The 16,995-nt window shown below is 41.7% G+C and overlaps 1 protein-coding gene across 4 annotated transcripts in view; it reads left to right on the top strand.

Moving 5' to 3' along the window:
• Positions 1-12,299, top strand: part of DSE (dermatan sulfate epimerase) — a 38,844-nt gene extending 26,545 nt beyond the window's left edge. For 2 of the 4 annotated variants that reach the window (XM_075414177.1, XM_075414176.1), the window contains exons 4-6: positions 2,257-2,496; positions 3,995-4,202; positions 6,244-9,274. In XM_075414177.1, the coding sequence (XP_075270292.1) occupies positions 2,257-2,496; positions 3,995-4,202; positions 6,244-8,005 (2,210 nt within the window). In that variant the 3' untranslated portion in view covers positions 8,006-9,274. Of the gene's footprint in view, positions 1-2,256; positions 2,497-3,994; positions 4,203-6,243; positions 9,275-10,970; positions 11,007-12,219 lie in introns of those variants that run through there. The other 2 variants (XM_075414178.1, XM_075414179.1) reach the window with 2 other exon arrangements.
• The last annotated feature ends 4,696 nt before the right edge of the window (positions 12,300-16,995 follow it).

Below are 16,995 nucleotides of genomic sequence, written 5' to 3'. Positions count from 1 at the left end.
ATTCAGTTATCTAAGTGATTCTGAAATTCTTACCTCACTGTTTATAGGAATTAAAAATCCCCTTGTGTATAGTCTATCCAGTCCAGATTTACAGACAGGGTCTTTCAGGGTAGATTGTCAGTAATGAGTGATGTGCTTGGTCCCCTTACACAGCGCATTGAGAAGGTCAGCAGGCAGAAACACTCTCAGCTGGGAGCTATACAACAAGACAACCCGGAATTTCATCCAAGACTTCTGTCTCCCCAAGAGAGCTGCAAAAGTGTAACTTTATCTACCCAAGGGCCACAGCTCAGGACACTTCTTTCCAGCATCCTTCCAGCCATTAGGGCTATAGCATAGATATAAACTAAGTAAACAAGACTTCTGTGTATAGCAATGGTAAATACACTGCGCTGAACCGTGGGAAATAGCATTCTTGCTAGTGCAGTAGTCAAAGGCTAGCTATTGTGGCTATTAATGTCACAAGGGAAAACAAGGGTGGAAGCATTTGGGGTTTTATTTGGACAGACCACTCTGCTGCCAGCTCCATCAGAGCAATGAAGTAGCGTCAAGATAGCTGTGAGTAAAGCAAGTAGAAGTAGCACCACCTGCCCCTGTTGCTCCGGTCTTCCCCATTGTATTTATCTCTTCAGCCAGCGGATAAAAATACCGTGTTAGATTCAGATTGTCTGTTTAACTTACTAACATTGCAACCTTTTTTTCTCTGTTAACTGAGCAGGATTTGGCAGCTTTGACTACTAGGAAGTCTGAATTGCTCATCACTCTTCTGAGCATAAATACAGTAATTGTGACAATGACATGAAACAGTCTTAGTAGCGGGTTTGAATGTAGCTCACACTCGCTTAGCCTGGCACATGCGCTTCGTTCAGCAGGCACCGCTTCACCACCGTGGGGTATAATGTATGCCAGCTGAGCTCTGCTATATGATGGAAAGAAGTCTGGCTAAATCTGTGTCCAGACACTTTGAGTTGGGTAGACACGAAGTTGTCATATAGAAATGCAAGGCAGCTGGTCTCCTGCTTCTCTTGCCAGCAAATCCGAAAGAAAATGAGGCCTTTCCTCTGCTGGGATGCACGGTCTGCCTTCTGCAATACATAAATGCAGTGCTGAGGCTCTCGTGCATGTGCTTGTTCCTTAGTGAAGGCAGACAAGCTCTTCTTGCATCCTCTTCCCAGCTCTTGGTTTGTGTAGAGCAGACCAAAACAGTAAGAACTCTGAAAGTCTTTTCTTTAGAAGAAATATAACTGTTTAGGGCTTGTATGCCTACAAATATCTGAAGGGTGGGTGTCAGGAGGATGGGGCCAAGCTCTTTTCAGTGGTGCCCAGTGACAGGACAAGGGGCAATGAGCACAAACTGAGGCACAGGAAGTTCCGTCTGAACATGAGGAAGAACTTCTTCCCTCTGAGGGTGACGGAGCACTGGAACAGGCTGCCCAGGGAGGTTGTGGAGTCTCCTTCTCTGGAGATATTCAAGACCCACCTGGACAAGGTCCTGTGCAGCCTTCTGTAGGTGACCCTGCTTCGGCAGGAGGGTTGGACTAGATGACCCACAGAGGTCCCTTCCAACCCCTACTATTCTGTGATTCTGTATACGTGGAGGCTGAAACTTCACCTAGTTGGAAGATCAATTTTATGCTAGAATTGAGAATCTGCATTTGGAATTAACCATGCAAAACTTTTCCAAAATAACTTGTGTGTGGATAACCCTTTAAGTTGTGCAATAAAATGACAGTCTAAGTAGAACGGAGCATGTCTTAAAATAGAGCACCTATTAGTAGAAAATCAGTTAACTGAAGCTCAGATGTGGACTTCTTTGTATTTTTAAACTCTGAGGATCTCCTCACCACACGGGTAATCATGCCGGTGAAAAATGACTGATTAGAATATTTGCATTATTGGAGCCCTCTAGTGGGCACCGTAAGTTTGTTTTCAAACGACTTTAATTTGAAATACAGTAGTCTTGGCGTGGCTTTTCCCTTTTTGCGTGCCCTGAATGCATTAAGGAAATTTTGCCTCTAAGATGGAAAGCGTAATACCCCATTATTAGCAAAAGGTGTTTGATAGATTTTCCCTGTGTTTAAATACAGTGTTTTATTTTTCACCCTAGAAGTACAGGGACACTGTAGCGCGAGGTTATATTTTAGAGCTCTGGACTGCAGATTCTTTGCTGTAAAGGATCCCACTGTGGGAGTACAGATGACATAATCTATGATCTATGGTGTTGTAACTAGATTTACCAACCTCTTTTTCTTTCAGGCTACCTTCAGGAAGCTTACTTGTGGACCAAGCAAGTGTTGGCAATCATGGAGAAGTCAGTAGTCCTGCTGCAGGAGATCACAGATGGCTCCCTCTACGAAGGGGTGGCTTATGGCAGCTACACGACCAGATCGCTGTTTCAGTACATGTTTCTTGTCCAAAGGCACTTTGATATCAATCACTTCAGCCACCCCTGGCTCAAGCAGCACTTTGCTTTTATGTACAGGACTGTCCTGCCAGGTAGGTCCTTTGGGTGAATGAAGATGAAGCTTCTAATTCTTGAAGCAGCAGTAAATTTCATACTTGAAGTAGGCCATTTTAAAGTAACATTGTACTTGGATTTTTTTAAATAACCTTTTCCTTGGATTTTACCTTCATCATTCATCGAAACAGTACATCCTTGTTTATCACTGCTTGTTAAAGATCATTGTTTATTAAACTCTGTCTTTTAAAACCAGTGAGAAGATAGAAACTTAAACTTGGAGAAAAAGCAATGCTTCAGAATTTGATTTCTGATTTCTGCAGTTTCAAACAGACCCGTTTCTGGGGTTTTCTGTTTGAAAAATAATATTCTTCAAGATTCTTACTGGTTTTTTCCTTTGCCAAAAATCATCATGCTAAAAGGTTAGGTGGAAGGAATAGCAAATGATGAAGCCAGGGTAAAAGTAGTAGGGTAGGAAACTTTTTACATGATCACCAGTTTTCCCCAAAACAGTGAAACAGGTTGTTATACCACTTTTATTAAAATATTTTTCTTATGAAAAATGTCATTGACTCAAATGATAGGTTTCTCTGTGCAGTCCAGGAGTATAAGAACCATTTTCTTTTGTCAATATGAGAGTTAAATATCTGACATCACTAATGGGTCAATTTTGCAGACTTTTTAATATTTCTGTTCTCTTGCTGGATCTTTCCACTGTCTTGCAGTGTGTTTTAACATCTCTGATTTGAAGTCCCAGTTGTGACTGAAAGATGGAGATGTGCAAATATGAAACCAGTTAAAAGTTAGTAAATATTCCCAACCCCTTCTAGCTTTCAGAAGCTATTTAGTTTCAGGCAGCCTTGCAAGTTTTCAATGATGGTTTTGTGTTGCTTAATTGCAGGACAATTCATTAGGAACAGATATTGTTCAAATTCCTGGTTAAAAAGACCATACTAACTTTATTGGCTATAAGAACCCCAGATCTAGCCGTGTATGTAAGCGGGGCTGAGCGCAGCTTTGGCATGCCAGCACAGACGTGTAAGGAACTGCGCTGACTCCGTGTGAGACCTCAGCCATCTACTGGGGAGAGGTTCCTAAGGGCAAAGTAAACGCATGCTAGATGTTTCAGGGTGAAGCTGATTTTTTTTTTCCTTGGGGGCACCTCTGTTTTCTTGCTTTGAAGAGTTTGGACTGGCATAGGACAAGTGAAAGCTGTGGAGAGAAAGTTACCTTTGCCAGATTCGAGTTAGGAGAGGAAGTGGATGGGACATTGCTTCTTACATTTTTTTGTACTACTTTGACTGTCTGTAGCCCATAGCCAAAGAAGAAAGGTGAGTATTCAAGTTAGCTACAGCAGGAGGAAAGAACTCCTGTGTAACCTGTTTATGGCTCATTTACACGTAGGTCTATAAACATCTGAAAAGGCTGGTTCTGTTTGTGTCTGTTTCTACTGCTTGGCTTCACCGTCGTGCTCTACAAATGCATCATTCTACATTTATTTGTTCTTTCTCACACTCCTTTTCACTTTTTCCCAAGGGTTTCAGAGAACTGTGGCCATCGCGGATTCCAACTATAACTGGTTCTATGGGCCAGAGAGCCAGCTGGTGTTTCTTGACAAATTTGTCATGCGGAACGGCAGCGGGAACTGGTTGGCAGAGCAGATCAGAAGGAACCGAGTGGTGGAGGGCCCAGGGACACCATCCAAAGGGCAGAGGTGGTGCACTCTCCACACTGAATTTCTCTGGTATGAAAGCGAATGAGTGGGCTCAAAAGGAACCTGACAGCTGTTTGCTGTTAGTGATGATCCGTTATCTTTAGATTTGTACTGTAGAAGCCAAGATTGGGCTGGCCATGTGCAACCCAGAGAGTCATTAGGCTCAGAAGAACTTCTTCACTTGGCACAGGTGCACAGTATGTGCTGCTACAGGGAACACCTTGGTCTTGTCCTACATTTGCTTTTGTGTTTTCCTTCCATTGTCTATTGCTTTTATAGACTACAAGCAGTTCCAAAAAGACTGAAAATTTGCCTGCATGTATTCCTCAGTTTATTTGGTCTATTCTAGTGAGTTTTAATCCCATTGTATTCTTTAATATTTATTTAGGTGAATATTTAAAGCATAGTTTTCTTTTAAAAGTTGTAAGTCATAATATAAGCTTTCTTTTAAAAGCTGAAGTAATGTGAGCAGTAAGGCTACTGTTAGTTGGTTTTGCACCCTAATTTGCAAGTTATGCTTAGAAAAAATATCATGATAGATGACTAGATCCATACTTCCCATGTAATTTACAGCTCTGCTATCTTGTGTGTTGGTCTTCTAAAGGTAAGAAATGGAAAGACCCAAGAGGCTTTAGATACACATACAAATTCCCTCAGTCTGTGGAGACAACAAGTACATTTCTGAGGACTCAGTGTAGCTCTATTTCTCTCTCTTACAAGAAAAATATTGACTACATATTGGTTTGCATTTATGAGATGCACATTAGAATGCATGTTTATTAGGCTCCAAGCACCCTTCATCTTGTTATTTGCAAAATACAGAATCTCTCCTCTACAACCCCATTCCTTCATTCTTTTCTCCTGCACCTCCATGGAAATCTTCGGAATTTATACTTATAAAGTTCTTTTTGACGTCAAAGTGAAAGAATTTAAGAGCACCTGAGTAAAAAAAAAAAAAAAAAAACAAAAGTTATTTGAATATTCCAGCAATTGCCTTTTCCCTGTGCTGCAGTGTTGTTCTTGTGACGAGCACGTCCACTTGCATTAGAGCCTTGGGAAACAGGTCTGCTTTTAGGGTAATCTCCATCAAGGACCATTAGATACAGAGCAGGCTCCTGGTGCTGGCTGGAATTACCCGAAGCCATATGCAAGACATGTGCTGTGATCATCCGGGGCCTGACAGAGGCTCGTGGTTAGCTGTAGAGAATAAATCTGATCAGGAAACATCTAACAGAAATATTACTGGGCCTATTGATGGTCTTGTTTATTTTGGTTGCTTAAAAATAATGCCAGAAGGTTAGTTTTTGTTTTCCATGGTTAATTTTTTTTTTAATTTTGTTTGTTTTAAGTCCTGTAGATCAAATAAAACAAAAATTGTGAGCATTGTAACCTTTTCTGGAATTAAGACCTCTTTTTAAAGCAAATGTCTTGTATCTTACAATTTACAGAAGAAAGCCATGCAAATTTTTCTTCAACCTAGTTGGAGAAGGAAACTATCATACACTAAATGATGTAAATCATAAAAAAAATCCTTTAAAATGCCTTTTCATTAATTTTTAGTGTATTGCTAATTCTGTTTGGAGACTATAGACTTCTATAATCATCAGTTTGGGGAAACAGATATGCTGCTTCTCTTGGTTAAGTAGTCAGTAAATGGGTGCAAATGTTGATGTCTAGCGCAAAATAGACAGTGTCTACAGCCTGTTCCTAATGTGCCTTTTTTAAAGATTTGTATTGCAGTCAGTAGCTTTATGATATAAGACAAAATGTAGCTAGTTTGAAATTAGTGGTACTCTTATCTTTGGACTGCAGAAGGATTGCTTGCTTTAAACGTGGAGCAGATGCTTTCAGCTATTCTGTAAAAAGCAAACAACAATTTTGTATAGGGATCAGTATGATAAATATCATTACAGCTGTACGATTAGTTCACTCAAGAAGCATACACGTGGGCTTTATATTGTTAGCTTGCTCCTTGATGTAAATACTGAATTGTTCTTTGGGTTTTGTACAGGTGCTGATAACGGAATCAGTCAAGTGTTTTTTAAAACCATTTTCCTCATCTTTTTGGCAGGTATGATGCAAGTTTGCGCTCCATACCTCCACCAGACTACGGAGTTCCTAAGCTGCATTATTTTGAGGACTGGGGAGTAGTAACCTATGGAAGTGCTTTGCCAGCTGAAATCAACAGGCCTTTCCTTTCCTTCAAGTCAGGAAAGCTGGGAGGACGTGCAATATATGATATTGTTCATAAGAACAAGTACAAAGAGTGGATCAGGGGGTGGAGGAACTTTAATGCTGGCCATGAACACCCGGACCAGAACTCTTTTACTTTTGCTCCCAACGGCGTACCTTTCATAACAGAAGCTCTGTATGGGCCAAAATATACCTTTTTTAATAATGTGTTGATGTTTTCCCCTGCAGTGTCCAAGAGCTGCTTCTCCCCATGGGAAGGGCAGATTACAGAAGACTGTTCCTCAAAGTGGCTTAAATATAAACATGACTTGGCTGGTGACTGTCAGGGACGAGTAGTTGCTGCCATGGAGAGAAGCGGGGTGGTTTTTATCAGGGGAGAAGGAGTGGGTGCATACAATCCTAAACTGAAGCTGAGAAAATTGCAAAGAAACCTCATACTTCTCCATCCCCAGCTTCTCTTGCTAGTGGACCAAATCCACCTAGAAGATGACAGCCCCCTGGAGGCAGCGACCAGTTTCTTCCACAATGTCGATGTGCCTTTTGAAGAAACAGTTGTTGATGATGTCCATGGGGCCTTTATTAGGCACCATGATGGGATATACAAGATGTATTGGATGGACGACACCGGCCACAGCGAGAAAGCTACCATCGCCTCAAGGATGTATCCCCGGGGCTACCCATACAATGGAACGAACTACGTGAATGTAACGACCCTCTTGCGTCACCCTGTCACGAGGGCCATTTACCTTTTCATTGGGCCCTCCGTCGACGTGCAGAGCTTCACCATCCGTGGAGATTCTCCACAGCTGGATGTTTTCGTTACCACCAGTGAGCACGCCTACGCGGTGTACGTGTGGCCCACTGAGGATGGGTCCCGCCCGGCCTTTGCACAGGTTATTGCAGACCGCCAAAAAATTGTCTTTGACCGAGCCTCTGCCATTAGGAACTTCGCAGTGCCAGAAGTGAAGGACTACGTAGGGATCGTGGAGAGGAACCTGCAGCATTTTAAGCCTGTTTTCCAGCAGCTTGAGAAGCAGATCTTGTCTCGTGTACGCAACACGGCTAGCTTTAGGAAGACTGCTGAGCGCCTGCTGAGGTTTTCAGATAAGAGACAGACAGAGGAGGCCATTGACAGGATATTTGCGATCTCACAGAGGCAGCAGCAGCAGCACGGCAGAGCAAAGAAAAACAGAAAGGTAGCCAAAGGCTACAAATTTGTTGATGCCGTTCCCGACATTTTTGCACAAATTGAGGTAAATGAAAGAAAAGTGCGACAAAAGGCACAGACTCAAGCACAAAAAGAGTTGCCTGTAGATGAAGATGAGGAAATGAAAGATCTTCTGGATTTTGCAGATATCACTTATGTGAAGCACAAAACTGGGGTATCAATCAAAGGCCGATCAGGGCTGGCACAGATGGTGACAACTACTCGAAGTAGTGCCCCATCAATATCAGCTTCTTATACCCGCCTCTTTCTAATTCTCAACATTGCAATTTTTTTTGTCATGTTAGCAATGCAGCTCACGTATTTTCAGAAGGCCAAGAGACTGCATGGCCAAAGATGTCTGTATGCAATACTTTTAGTAGACAGCTGTATATTATTGTGGCTGTATTCATCCTGTTCTCAGTCACAATGTTAGCAGAAGACCTCTACTAGTCGACCAGTTTATGGTCATATATGTCTATGCAAAAGCATTAACCCTAATAGGGCCAAAGTTTTTCTTCTTTTTTCTGAAACATTCCAAAAACAGCTGGGGAAAGATTGGTTTCAGACCAGAAGGGATAGAAGAATAGGGCAAGCAATGAATATCTCAGAAAACTAAGTACTTAATAAGTACTCCTCCTTTCTCTTTTCAGTTGGGCCTCACATCTGAGGGAATGTTATGCTTTGTTCATCAGAGTTCAGTAATGTAAAGTTGTAATTAATTTTTTGGTGAGAAGAGCCCTTTTAGTAGATTTGTTTTCAAGGGCTTTCTTTTTTATACAGAGTTGGATTTTCATTTAGTGAGTTTTCGTTTCAGGCTGCTGTGGGTGTCTCTGGACATTCTCTGTAGAAAAGGACAGTCAAAGACAAGTATGCAAGGCAGATCTTAGCAGTAGACTTCGTTTCTCTCTGCCGAACCAAAGAATGCTTCAACATGGGACACTCCTGTATAGTTATTGCAGACCCTTACATCATGTCATCTCTTCCGTGCTTTACAGTCTGGCATGGTGGGAAGTGGGAATCATGTTAGTACTTGCCAAGTGAGAGGCACAATGCCTAGTAGGCAGTAGCAGAAGGCAAATACGGGGCTAACTCAAAGTATAAAGGAATACAATGCTCAGGAAAAAAAACCACGTTATCTTTCAGTCAAGTATAGACTGTAGAAGGATGAATGCTGTAGAATCTGTTCTCAATTTTACAATTTAGGGTTTCACAAAAGTTTTCTATAGGTTGAAGCACATTTAGTAGGGAAAATGTCCTAGATCACTGCCCTTCCATAAGCAATTGTAAAAATATAGACAAAAACCAAAGCGATCCTGTGGTAACCTCAGCAATTGCCAGTATGGTAAAAGAGGTATTAAGGAAGTATTTAATGTCTTTTCTTTTCTGTTCACATGGCTAGAAACAAAGGACAGTTAAAATTATGTGAACAGCCTGTTCTGTATGAAGCACCAGCAAGGGTTCTGAAAGCTCTTGGTGGCCCTGGGTCAATTATTTGCGGATTAGTAGTAAATGGAATCATGTGGCTTATCACAAAAATAAATTTGATGTCTGCACATATATCCCCTGCTGTTCATTAAACTGATTTCAAAAAGTCATAGCTATTTGGGAGAATGGAACCTCTGTGGAATTGGGGCGTATCTGTATGTCTCTACAGAAAAACAATTCTTCCAGTACATTTGCTAAATAAAAACATTGTAATTGTCTCTGTGGAAAAGTTGTTTTTCTTCGATTAAAATTTTTTTCCTGATAATTACAGTAATGATGTTCATCAGGACCTTGTTCAAACCACAAATCTTTGTTTCCTCTTCCCAACACCCATTTAGGTATCTGTTACCTACGTTGCTGCTGCTAAGCCTTCTGCAAGTCTATGTGTTGAAATGCGATGAGCTTTCCTTGTCTAAACATCTTCAGTGAACTGATCAGAATATTTTCACTAGGTTCCAGCTACTGAGCCAGTTCTGAGCACTGTATTCACATACATAAGCCCCACTACAGTCTCCAGTGCCTGGATTTATCCAGTGAAATGTGGTACATTTAGTCTGAGCAAAGAGTTAGGACCCCAGTAAATTTCTGCTCCATGCATAGTCAGTGGAGAAAGAGAGCCTTCAGATAGCTACATGGTACACCTATGACCTTGAAACACCTTCAGGACCTTTTTCCTAATTGCTAAAAGGCATGTAGGGTGGTTAATCACTTATTTCAAATCACCCACTTAATTGCTTAAGGTGAAGGGAGCTGTGCCTGGGGACTGTCACCCAGCATAGCTCCATGTTTGTAGCGGTGCCTGCTGAAAGCGTGCCGAGATCGTGCCAGGCTGCATATCACTGGAAATCTTCTGATTTCTGCCTGTGCACAGTGATGACATGAAGACACACAGAAATAGCTACTGGGTTATGTTCAGTTTCAAAAACTGTTGGTTAGTTTTTCAAGATTAGGTGATACTATCATTGGCCATGAAACACTGAAAAATCAAGGTGCAGGTACTGTTGCAGTTTAGTCGTATGGCCTGGCACATCCCTCCACTGGGAGCTGGTGCCGTAAAATTACCCGAGGGTAATTCAGGGAGACATTATGACTTATAAGCAAATAACCAATGCTTGTGTCTCCATGTCCTCTTTACGGACATATGAACCTTCAGGAAAATAAAGAGCTGTGGTAGCTTTTAGCCTTTATCAGGCTAATATCAGCAGTGGAGTTTGTACAAATATTTCACTTTATTTCATGTCTATGCACGTTTACACTGTGTCAATTTGCTATTGCTTTGAACAATCAGCTATAGAAAGCCAACCTACAGTCTAGAAACCATTTGAGAAATACCTGCATTTCTTGGTCTGCTTTGTAGTGTGGCATCTGAATTCTAGCATGGGATTTGTGTAGCTGTCAAATCAAACTGCAGAATTACAGAGATTAGAAAGTGAGGTATGGCTGCGCACATTAGCTCTCCTTTACACTCCACTTCTCTGCACCTTTCTAGCAATGCAAAGAGAAAGAGGTGGGTGCAAGATCTGCCCATGCTCACAGCCAGGTCTTAAACCAGCTTTTAAAGCAGACCAGCATTCAAACTAATAGTGTACATGCAATGATGGAGGGAAGGGAAATGAAATGTACCAGTCTGTCCTGCTGAATGGGAGACCAGACCCATTTCAGTGTAAAGTCGGAATCAAAGGGTTTTCCAGCCTGTGCTTGGTTTGCATCTGATACCTTTGTGTTAAAGATTTACGAGATACCTGCATATGACTGTCATTACTGGCCACTCTGAACTCCACTTACACAGATGTAACTTTGATTCAGACGGGGCAACTAAAGTTTGTTTCAAAAAGTGATGAAGTCATAATTGTGCTGAGTATAATTCAGACATGAGAAGAATCTTGTGTACTTTCTTACTTATTCTTTTCCAGGCCAGAGTCTTTGAAATGTCCTGCTCCAATAGTCGAGTAAGTTTTGCTTCCATGCTTTACTTGCATTCTTCTTGTCTCTCTCATTCCTTATCAAAGATCATATTTTTTTAATGGGATTTGAAGAAAATGGAAGAACAGATGGTTCCATGCCATCAACAATCAGCAACCAACAGCCTGTTGGGTAGAAGTGCCTGTGTCACAATGAAGAAAGAGTTCAAGCCCTCAGATGGCAGCATACACTGAAAAATCTGAGCTACCCTGCCTTTACTAGGAAGTGTAGTGAGGAAGAGCAGGTAAATGGGATCAGCGCAGATAGCCCTGCTGGCTGGTGAAAGGGCTGGAGAAGGTTGGTGTTCTTCAATGCCTGATGACATGAGGAAGGATGCTGTCCTTGCCTTTGTGTCCTTTGTCTGAAATGCAAGAGAGAGGCAGCGTCAGTGAGCTCTGTGTCCATGGCAGAGGCAGTTAGCACTAGTTTCATCTGAATTGGGTGTACTGAACAACTTTGGAAATGTCACTGTATGGTACCCAGTAGCAAAGTTATCTTTCTAAAAAATGTTAATTTTCTGCATCTCTGGCCACAGGAAAAGATGGCTATCTACAACTGGGTGTATGTGGATGGGTTCCTGTATTCATCTGAGACCCTGCTGGCTTCACTCTACTTCTCTTCATAGCTGATGTTTAGTCATGCATGCTTCATTTCAGGGCTGTGGTCTAAATCAGTCTAAAGTTAGTTCAGTGTATTCTGAACAAAGTGAATGGGAATTCAGCCCACAGGTAGTGCTGTGTTTGTTTGAGTGTGGAACCTGGTTCTTAGACTTTTTTTAATGATTTTTTGAGTTCAGCTAAAAATTTGCTATGTATGTTATATACATCGTTGTGACTAAAGGAAGCAAAGGGAATGGAGCACATTACCTCATTACTTGAAACTTGTAAGATCAGAGCTTATTCTGAGGGATTATATGTCTGAAATACATCAAATTCTTTTGTTGGCCTATGTATTTTCCACTGGTGAAAAGTGTTTTCTTAGTGTTTGAAAGCATATAGTGTTTGGAAAATAGCTGTATTTCTGCATCGCTACATTCATGTTTATTTGGTCTGCAAAAGTCTTAGTTGGGATCAAACATACTTTTGTCTAACTTTAATACCTTTGCTCTGGCTACTTTGTTAAAATTCAGAAGGGTAACTTCAAGCCATGTCAGACTCGGCCAATGAAGCCAAAATGTTATTTTCTGTCCTTTCTTGGCAGCTGACTTGAGGAGCACTCTGCAGCAGGAGGCCTATGAGATCCAGTGCTGAATATGTCCATACTGTCACCAGTACACGGACTGGTTGGTGAATGAGTTCAACCTTGAGACAAATAATGTCAAAGCACTTCAAAGAAAGAGCCCAGGTCCCTTTCAAGGAAGTGAAATCTTTCAAGGAAATTAAATCTGTGATTCTGTGAAGTAACATAGCTGTTGTCTGCTTGAGGCAGGCAGGAGAACTGGACCCAAATACACAATGTATAAGTGCATTCTAAAAAAACCTCTGAAAAACAGGATAATCATTGGGTCTTTTTCAGAGATGGCGTCAGTTTTTCTGCTGATAATAACTAATACAGATGAGTGACTAATCTATATTTGTGCTTGCCTTGGTTCCTACTCTACACTGCATAGTGGCTGCAGCCATATAAGTCAACAGGAAAACTAATAATTTCATGAGAATTTAGGTTTCATCTTCAGTTTTCAGTGAAACTGAACACGGCTGCAGTGGCCATGAGATACTAAGGAGCACATGAATCCATATATGCAAGGTCATATCCTTTCTGCTTTAGTTTGTATTAATAAAAATAGCAAGAGAACAATGTAAATAACGTATTGTGGTAGTGGTGTTCTTGTGGTAATGGAAATCCGCAGTTAAATCCCACAGATTTGTTCTCAGTCAAATTCTAAGAGGCAGAAAAAAGCAGGAGGAAAGATGCTGTTGGCATGCCTTTATATGTCCATGTTCTCCACCAGAACGCATGCAACGCTGTAGGAATCCTCATTATACTGAAAGACAAATGGTGGGATCCTAACAGTCCCCCTGTGCCTCAGTGATGCTGTGAAAGCTGTGTTCTGCTCATCTGTTCTCAGGTGAGCTTCAGCTTGTAGGATAAGTTAAGCTGGGACTTCAGAGCTCTTCAGCTCAACATCTAACTCAGGGCTGCCCAACATATGGCCCCATCCATCTGGGCTATAGCTACTCATCAGTCACGCAAAAAGCACAGTAGGGTCCCCTAGGAAAGATAGCCGTGAGGAATGAGCTGTCCGCACCATTTTTCTGGGTGGTAGCCTGCTCTGTGTATGAGACCCTTGGGGAAGACATCAGTCTGGCAGGGTCTCCATGACTCGTCACAGTGGTGACAGCCCACTCCCAGCGTCCCTGTTTTTAAGAACCCCTGACGCGTGGGCAGGCAGCAGCATGTTCACATGCACAGCATGCACACAGACTGGCACGTGTCAAGCCTACTACGCATGAGTCACATCACATTCAGTCACTTGGCAGGACAGGGTCCAGTACGTATGATCTCCACGACATAAGCAGTGTATCCCACTGCAACAGTCAAGTTGGGCATTGCCGCCTAAGCAAGGGGCACTTGCTTTTTCCTTATACATAAGCCTGCTGTAGGCAATAGGCTGCAGCACAGGCATATGCCTCCATGAGGGAAGAAGGTCCCAGTCTTGTCATCCTATTTGCTGTTTTATCCCAGCATATCTAGCCTTCCTTCCGCTAAAGGCACATGGAGCATTTCCCCTAGATGCTACCTTTCCTGCCAGATTGATTCCTCAGGCTGACAAAAGAAATCAGCATTCATAGCATTTATGATGATTTTCTATAAGTTTAAGGACTCAGAGAAAAATTGCTTAGCATTTGAAATGCGTTGTTGTGCAAGATATTTAGCATGAAATTTCAGCCTTTTTCCCCTTTGACTTGTGACCAAAACCACCAGTGATTTTACTGCCTTCAGTCCTAACTGACCCTGGGACAACCAAGAGGAAAGCTGTTCCCCTCCAACCCTCAGACCTGTGCTACCGTGAACAATAATCCATGGCAAAAGGATATATAAATTTATGACTTTCACAAAAACATTAACATACATTTTTTCACCAGTACGCACTTTCACTCCAAACATTACACACTCAGTCTAGCTACGTACTTACCACCAGTTGGAAGACAATCTGCAAGGAGGTGGAATGATTCTAAAATCATGAGTATAAAATCCCTGGTTTTCCACCTTGTCTTCATAAAGGCTGTAACACAGAAAGCTAGGAATGCCAGGACAGATGGGCCCATTGGATCTGCCTACGGGAAATGCCAATGAAGAAAACTTGAGAAGGATTGGGCATGAAAACTTCCCGAGACTGCCACGCTGCTGTGAGGGTAAGCTAGATGAATTCCGTCTGAGTAGGTGATCAGCATACGCATTTCTTTTTCTCCCTGAGGAACAGGACTATCCTTAGGATGAGGAGCTGTAGTCTTCAGGACATGCTAAGGAAGGCCAAGTTGCTTCATGACCTACTTAAGATGCTAAAGCAGTTATAGTAGATCTTAACTAATAATTATAGTCTAGAACTATATTCACTTCTCTCATGCTTGTCTTTTTTTATATAGCATAACCCTTATTTTGATCAGGTAAAGTAATTGCAGTCTTTCATTTATTAAGTTTGTCAGGTAATGAAGGAGACTGTGATTGGCCCATTGGCAATGATGACACCCTGTTTCCCCACTGAGTGGTGAACAGTATGCAACAGATTAGCCTTAAAATGTCCAATATCTTGCCTCAGAGGGCCCAAGGCTCCATAGGACATTCCTCCAGTAAGCTATGTGGAGGATCTGGCTCCGACAGCAGAAGTGGTAAACTCTGCTAAGACACAACCTTGTCTGCCTCTGGAAGTTTCCTCTGGTGGACCCAACTGCAGATTGCTAGCAATAGGAAAAAGGGCAGAGGACCAGAGTCGCTGGGAGGGCACTGAAATAACTCCGCCTTTATGTAAGGTAGAGGAATATAGATGATGTTCAATAACGCTATAAAATACTTACAGCTGCAAGTGCCTTGCAAATAAAATGACAATGATGATGGAGTATTTGAGCATTACAGAATAGGCAAGGGCAGACCCAGAGACTTGGAAAGTTACTGCTAACATAAAATATAGGCAGCTAGGAATGCTTTCTCCTTATGTCCCATCTATCATTCTTTCCTTTTGAACCATATTTTCCCATTAAAAAAAAAAGTTTTTCTCTGCCAGTTACAGTATTGTAGATTCTCCCAAATGACAGGACAGGCTGACAGCAGGACTAGCTGTGTGTAAAAGGCAGATACTGAAAGTGCACACACAAGTGCTGTTGAGTGTAAGAGAGTTCAGCCTTTAATACAAGCCAGACGTAGTCGCCATAGAGTCTGACACAGCTCATGAATTTGTGGTAAGCTGAAACAGCTTGGGTATTCTGCAGGTAAGGAATGAGACTGATTAGAAAAACTGTGTGAGCAAGTGAGGTGGAGGACCAGAAGCCAGAAACTTTTCAAATCTGTAAGAACAAAATTCTGTCACAAGAGACTGAGACCATTTCTAGACCTCCCTTGTGGTCATCATTGCTGAATGAAGAGCGGGATACATGTTTATTCTGCAGAGAGAAATGTATGCTAAAGTTTAATTATATGATATATCTAGTATATCACGTAGACTGTTTGGTGGGAGAGGGGTTGAAAAATCTGCAGTGAAGTTTAGTCACCCATCATTTCTTTGACATTGTGCTTCTCGGTGAAGTTCTCTTCCTCCAGGGGTATGTTAGAAGTAGTAGCTGTTGCTATCAATTCCTTTCCACTGGCAAAAGCGTATAGGATTTTTGAGCAGTTTCTTTCATATGGATGACTGGTTTGCCTGTCTTTGGAACTTGCTAAGAATAAATAACTGGCATCCCCTAGCAGCAAGATTCACTAGGTTTTTTTCACTCGTAACTTGCTCACCTCTCTGATTTTGCCCAGAGAAAGCTGTGAACTTACTGGCATAGCTCAGACAGCTGCATGCAGAAAGCTTTGAAAGGGACAGAGTCTCAGCTCTTGCACTGCATTACTGTTAGAAAAAAAAAAAACTTTAAGTAACAAAATTTGGGCAGCAAAGGAGCCCAGGATGGGAAACTGGAGATGGGGGAAAGGGGCATACTGCCATGAACTGAAGAACGAGTTAAATTAGGCAAAATATTTATGTAGTTAAAGTTTAAAAAGAGGAAGGAGTAATCCAATGAAAAGGTACAGAGCAGAATTTGTAACATATGAGCAGACAGGATTCAGCCACACACACATAGGACTGGAATAGAATCAAATCTCAGCTATTCAGCAATACCAAGACAGCAAGATGTGATGGCATAACCTGAAGAAAGCAAGGATGCATGGAATCTAAAACATTTATAATAAGAGTATAGAAATATTTTGGGTTTAATGTGCTTTTATTTGCAAACATAATTTTATAGCATTTCATTTTCCATAGTAAAGACTGAGCTTTGTTTACTTAGAACTGACTAGTTGACTACTCAGTGTGATTTACCTGACTACAAATGAGTTCACTCTATAATCTGCTTCACTAGGGCTGCTTAATTTCATCATGAAACCTGACAAATTCTACCTTTCTAATCCTATGAAAATATCATATATTTTCTTATAAACTCAGCAAAAATTTTTCACTTAATCCACAGATCACAGCCAACACTTAAAGAATTGCAGAGACTTTCTTATGGCATATATAGATTGTAGATTAGTGTAGATCGAACAGTAAAGCCCTCACACTGCTGGCTGCCACTTGGACTGGGTTACAGGACCCTCCCCACGCAGAAATGAGATCTGTAGTGGACCTGTAGTGTTTAAGGAGCAGCAGTAAATACCTGCAAGAGAAAACCAGTCCAATGGCTTGTGTGACTCTGTACCAGAGCTCACCGGTCCAGAGCTATGCTTGGTTTTGCAGACCTGGTTCCTTCCCACCCACTAAAATCCTTTTTCAGCCAAAAA

Source organism: Opisthocomus hoazin, chromosome 2 (genome assembly GCF_030867145.1).
Source record: "Opisthocomus hoazin isolate bOpiHoa1 chromosome 2, bOpiHoa1.hap1, whole genome shotgun sequence".
In the NCBI taxonomy this organism is placed as follows: domain Eukaryota; kingdom Metazoa; phylum Chordata; class Aves; order Opisthocomiformes; family Opisthocomidae; genus Opisthocomus; species Opisthocomus hoazin.
Note: the sequence above shows the minus strand (reverse complement) of the source record. Positions and strands in the feature narration are given on the sequence as shown.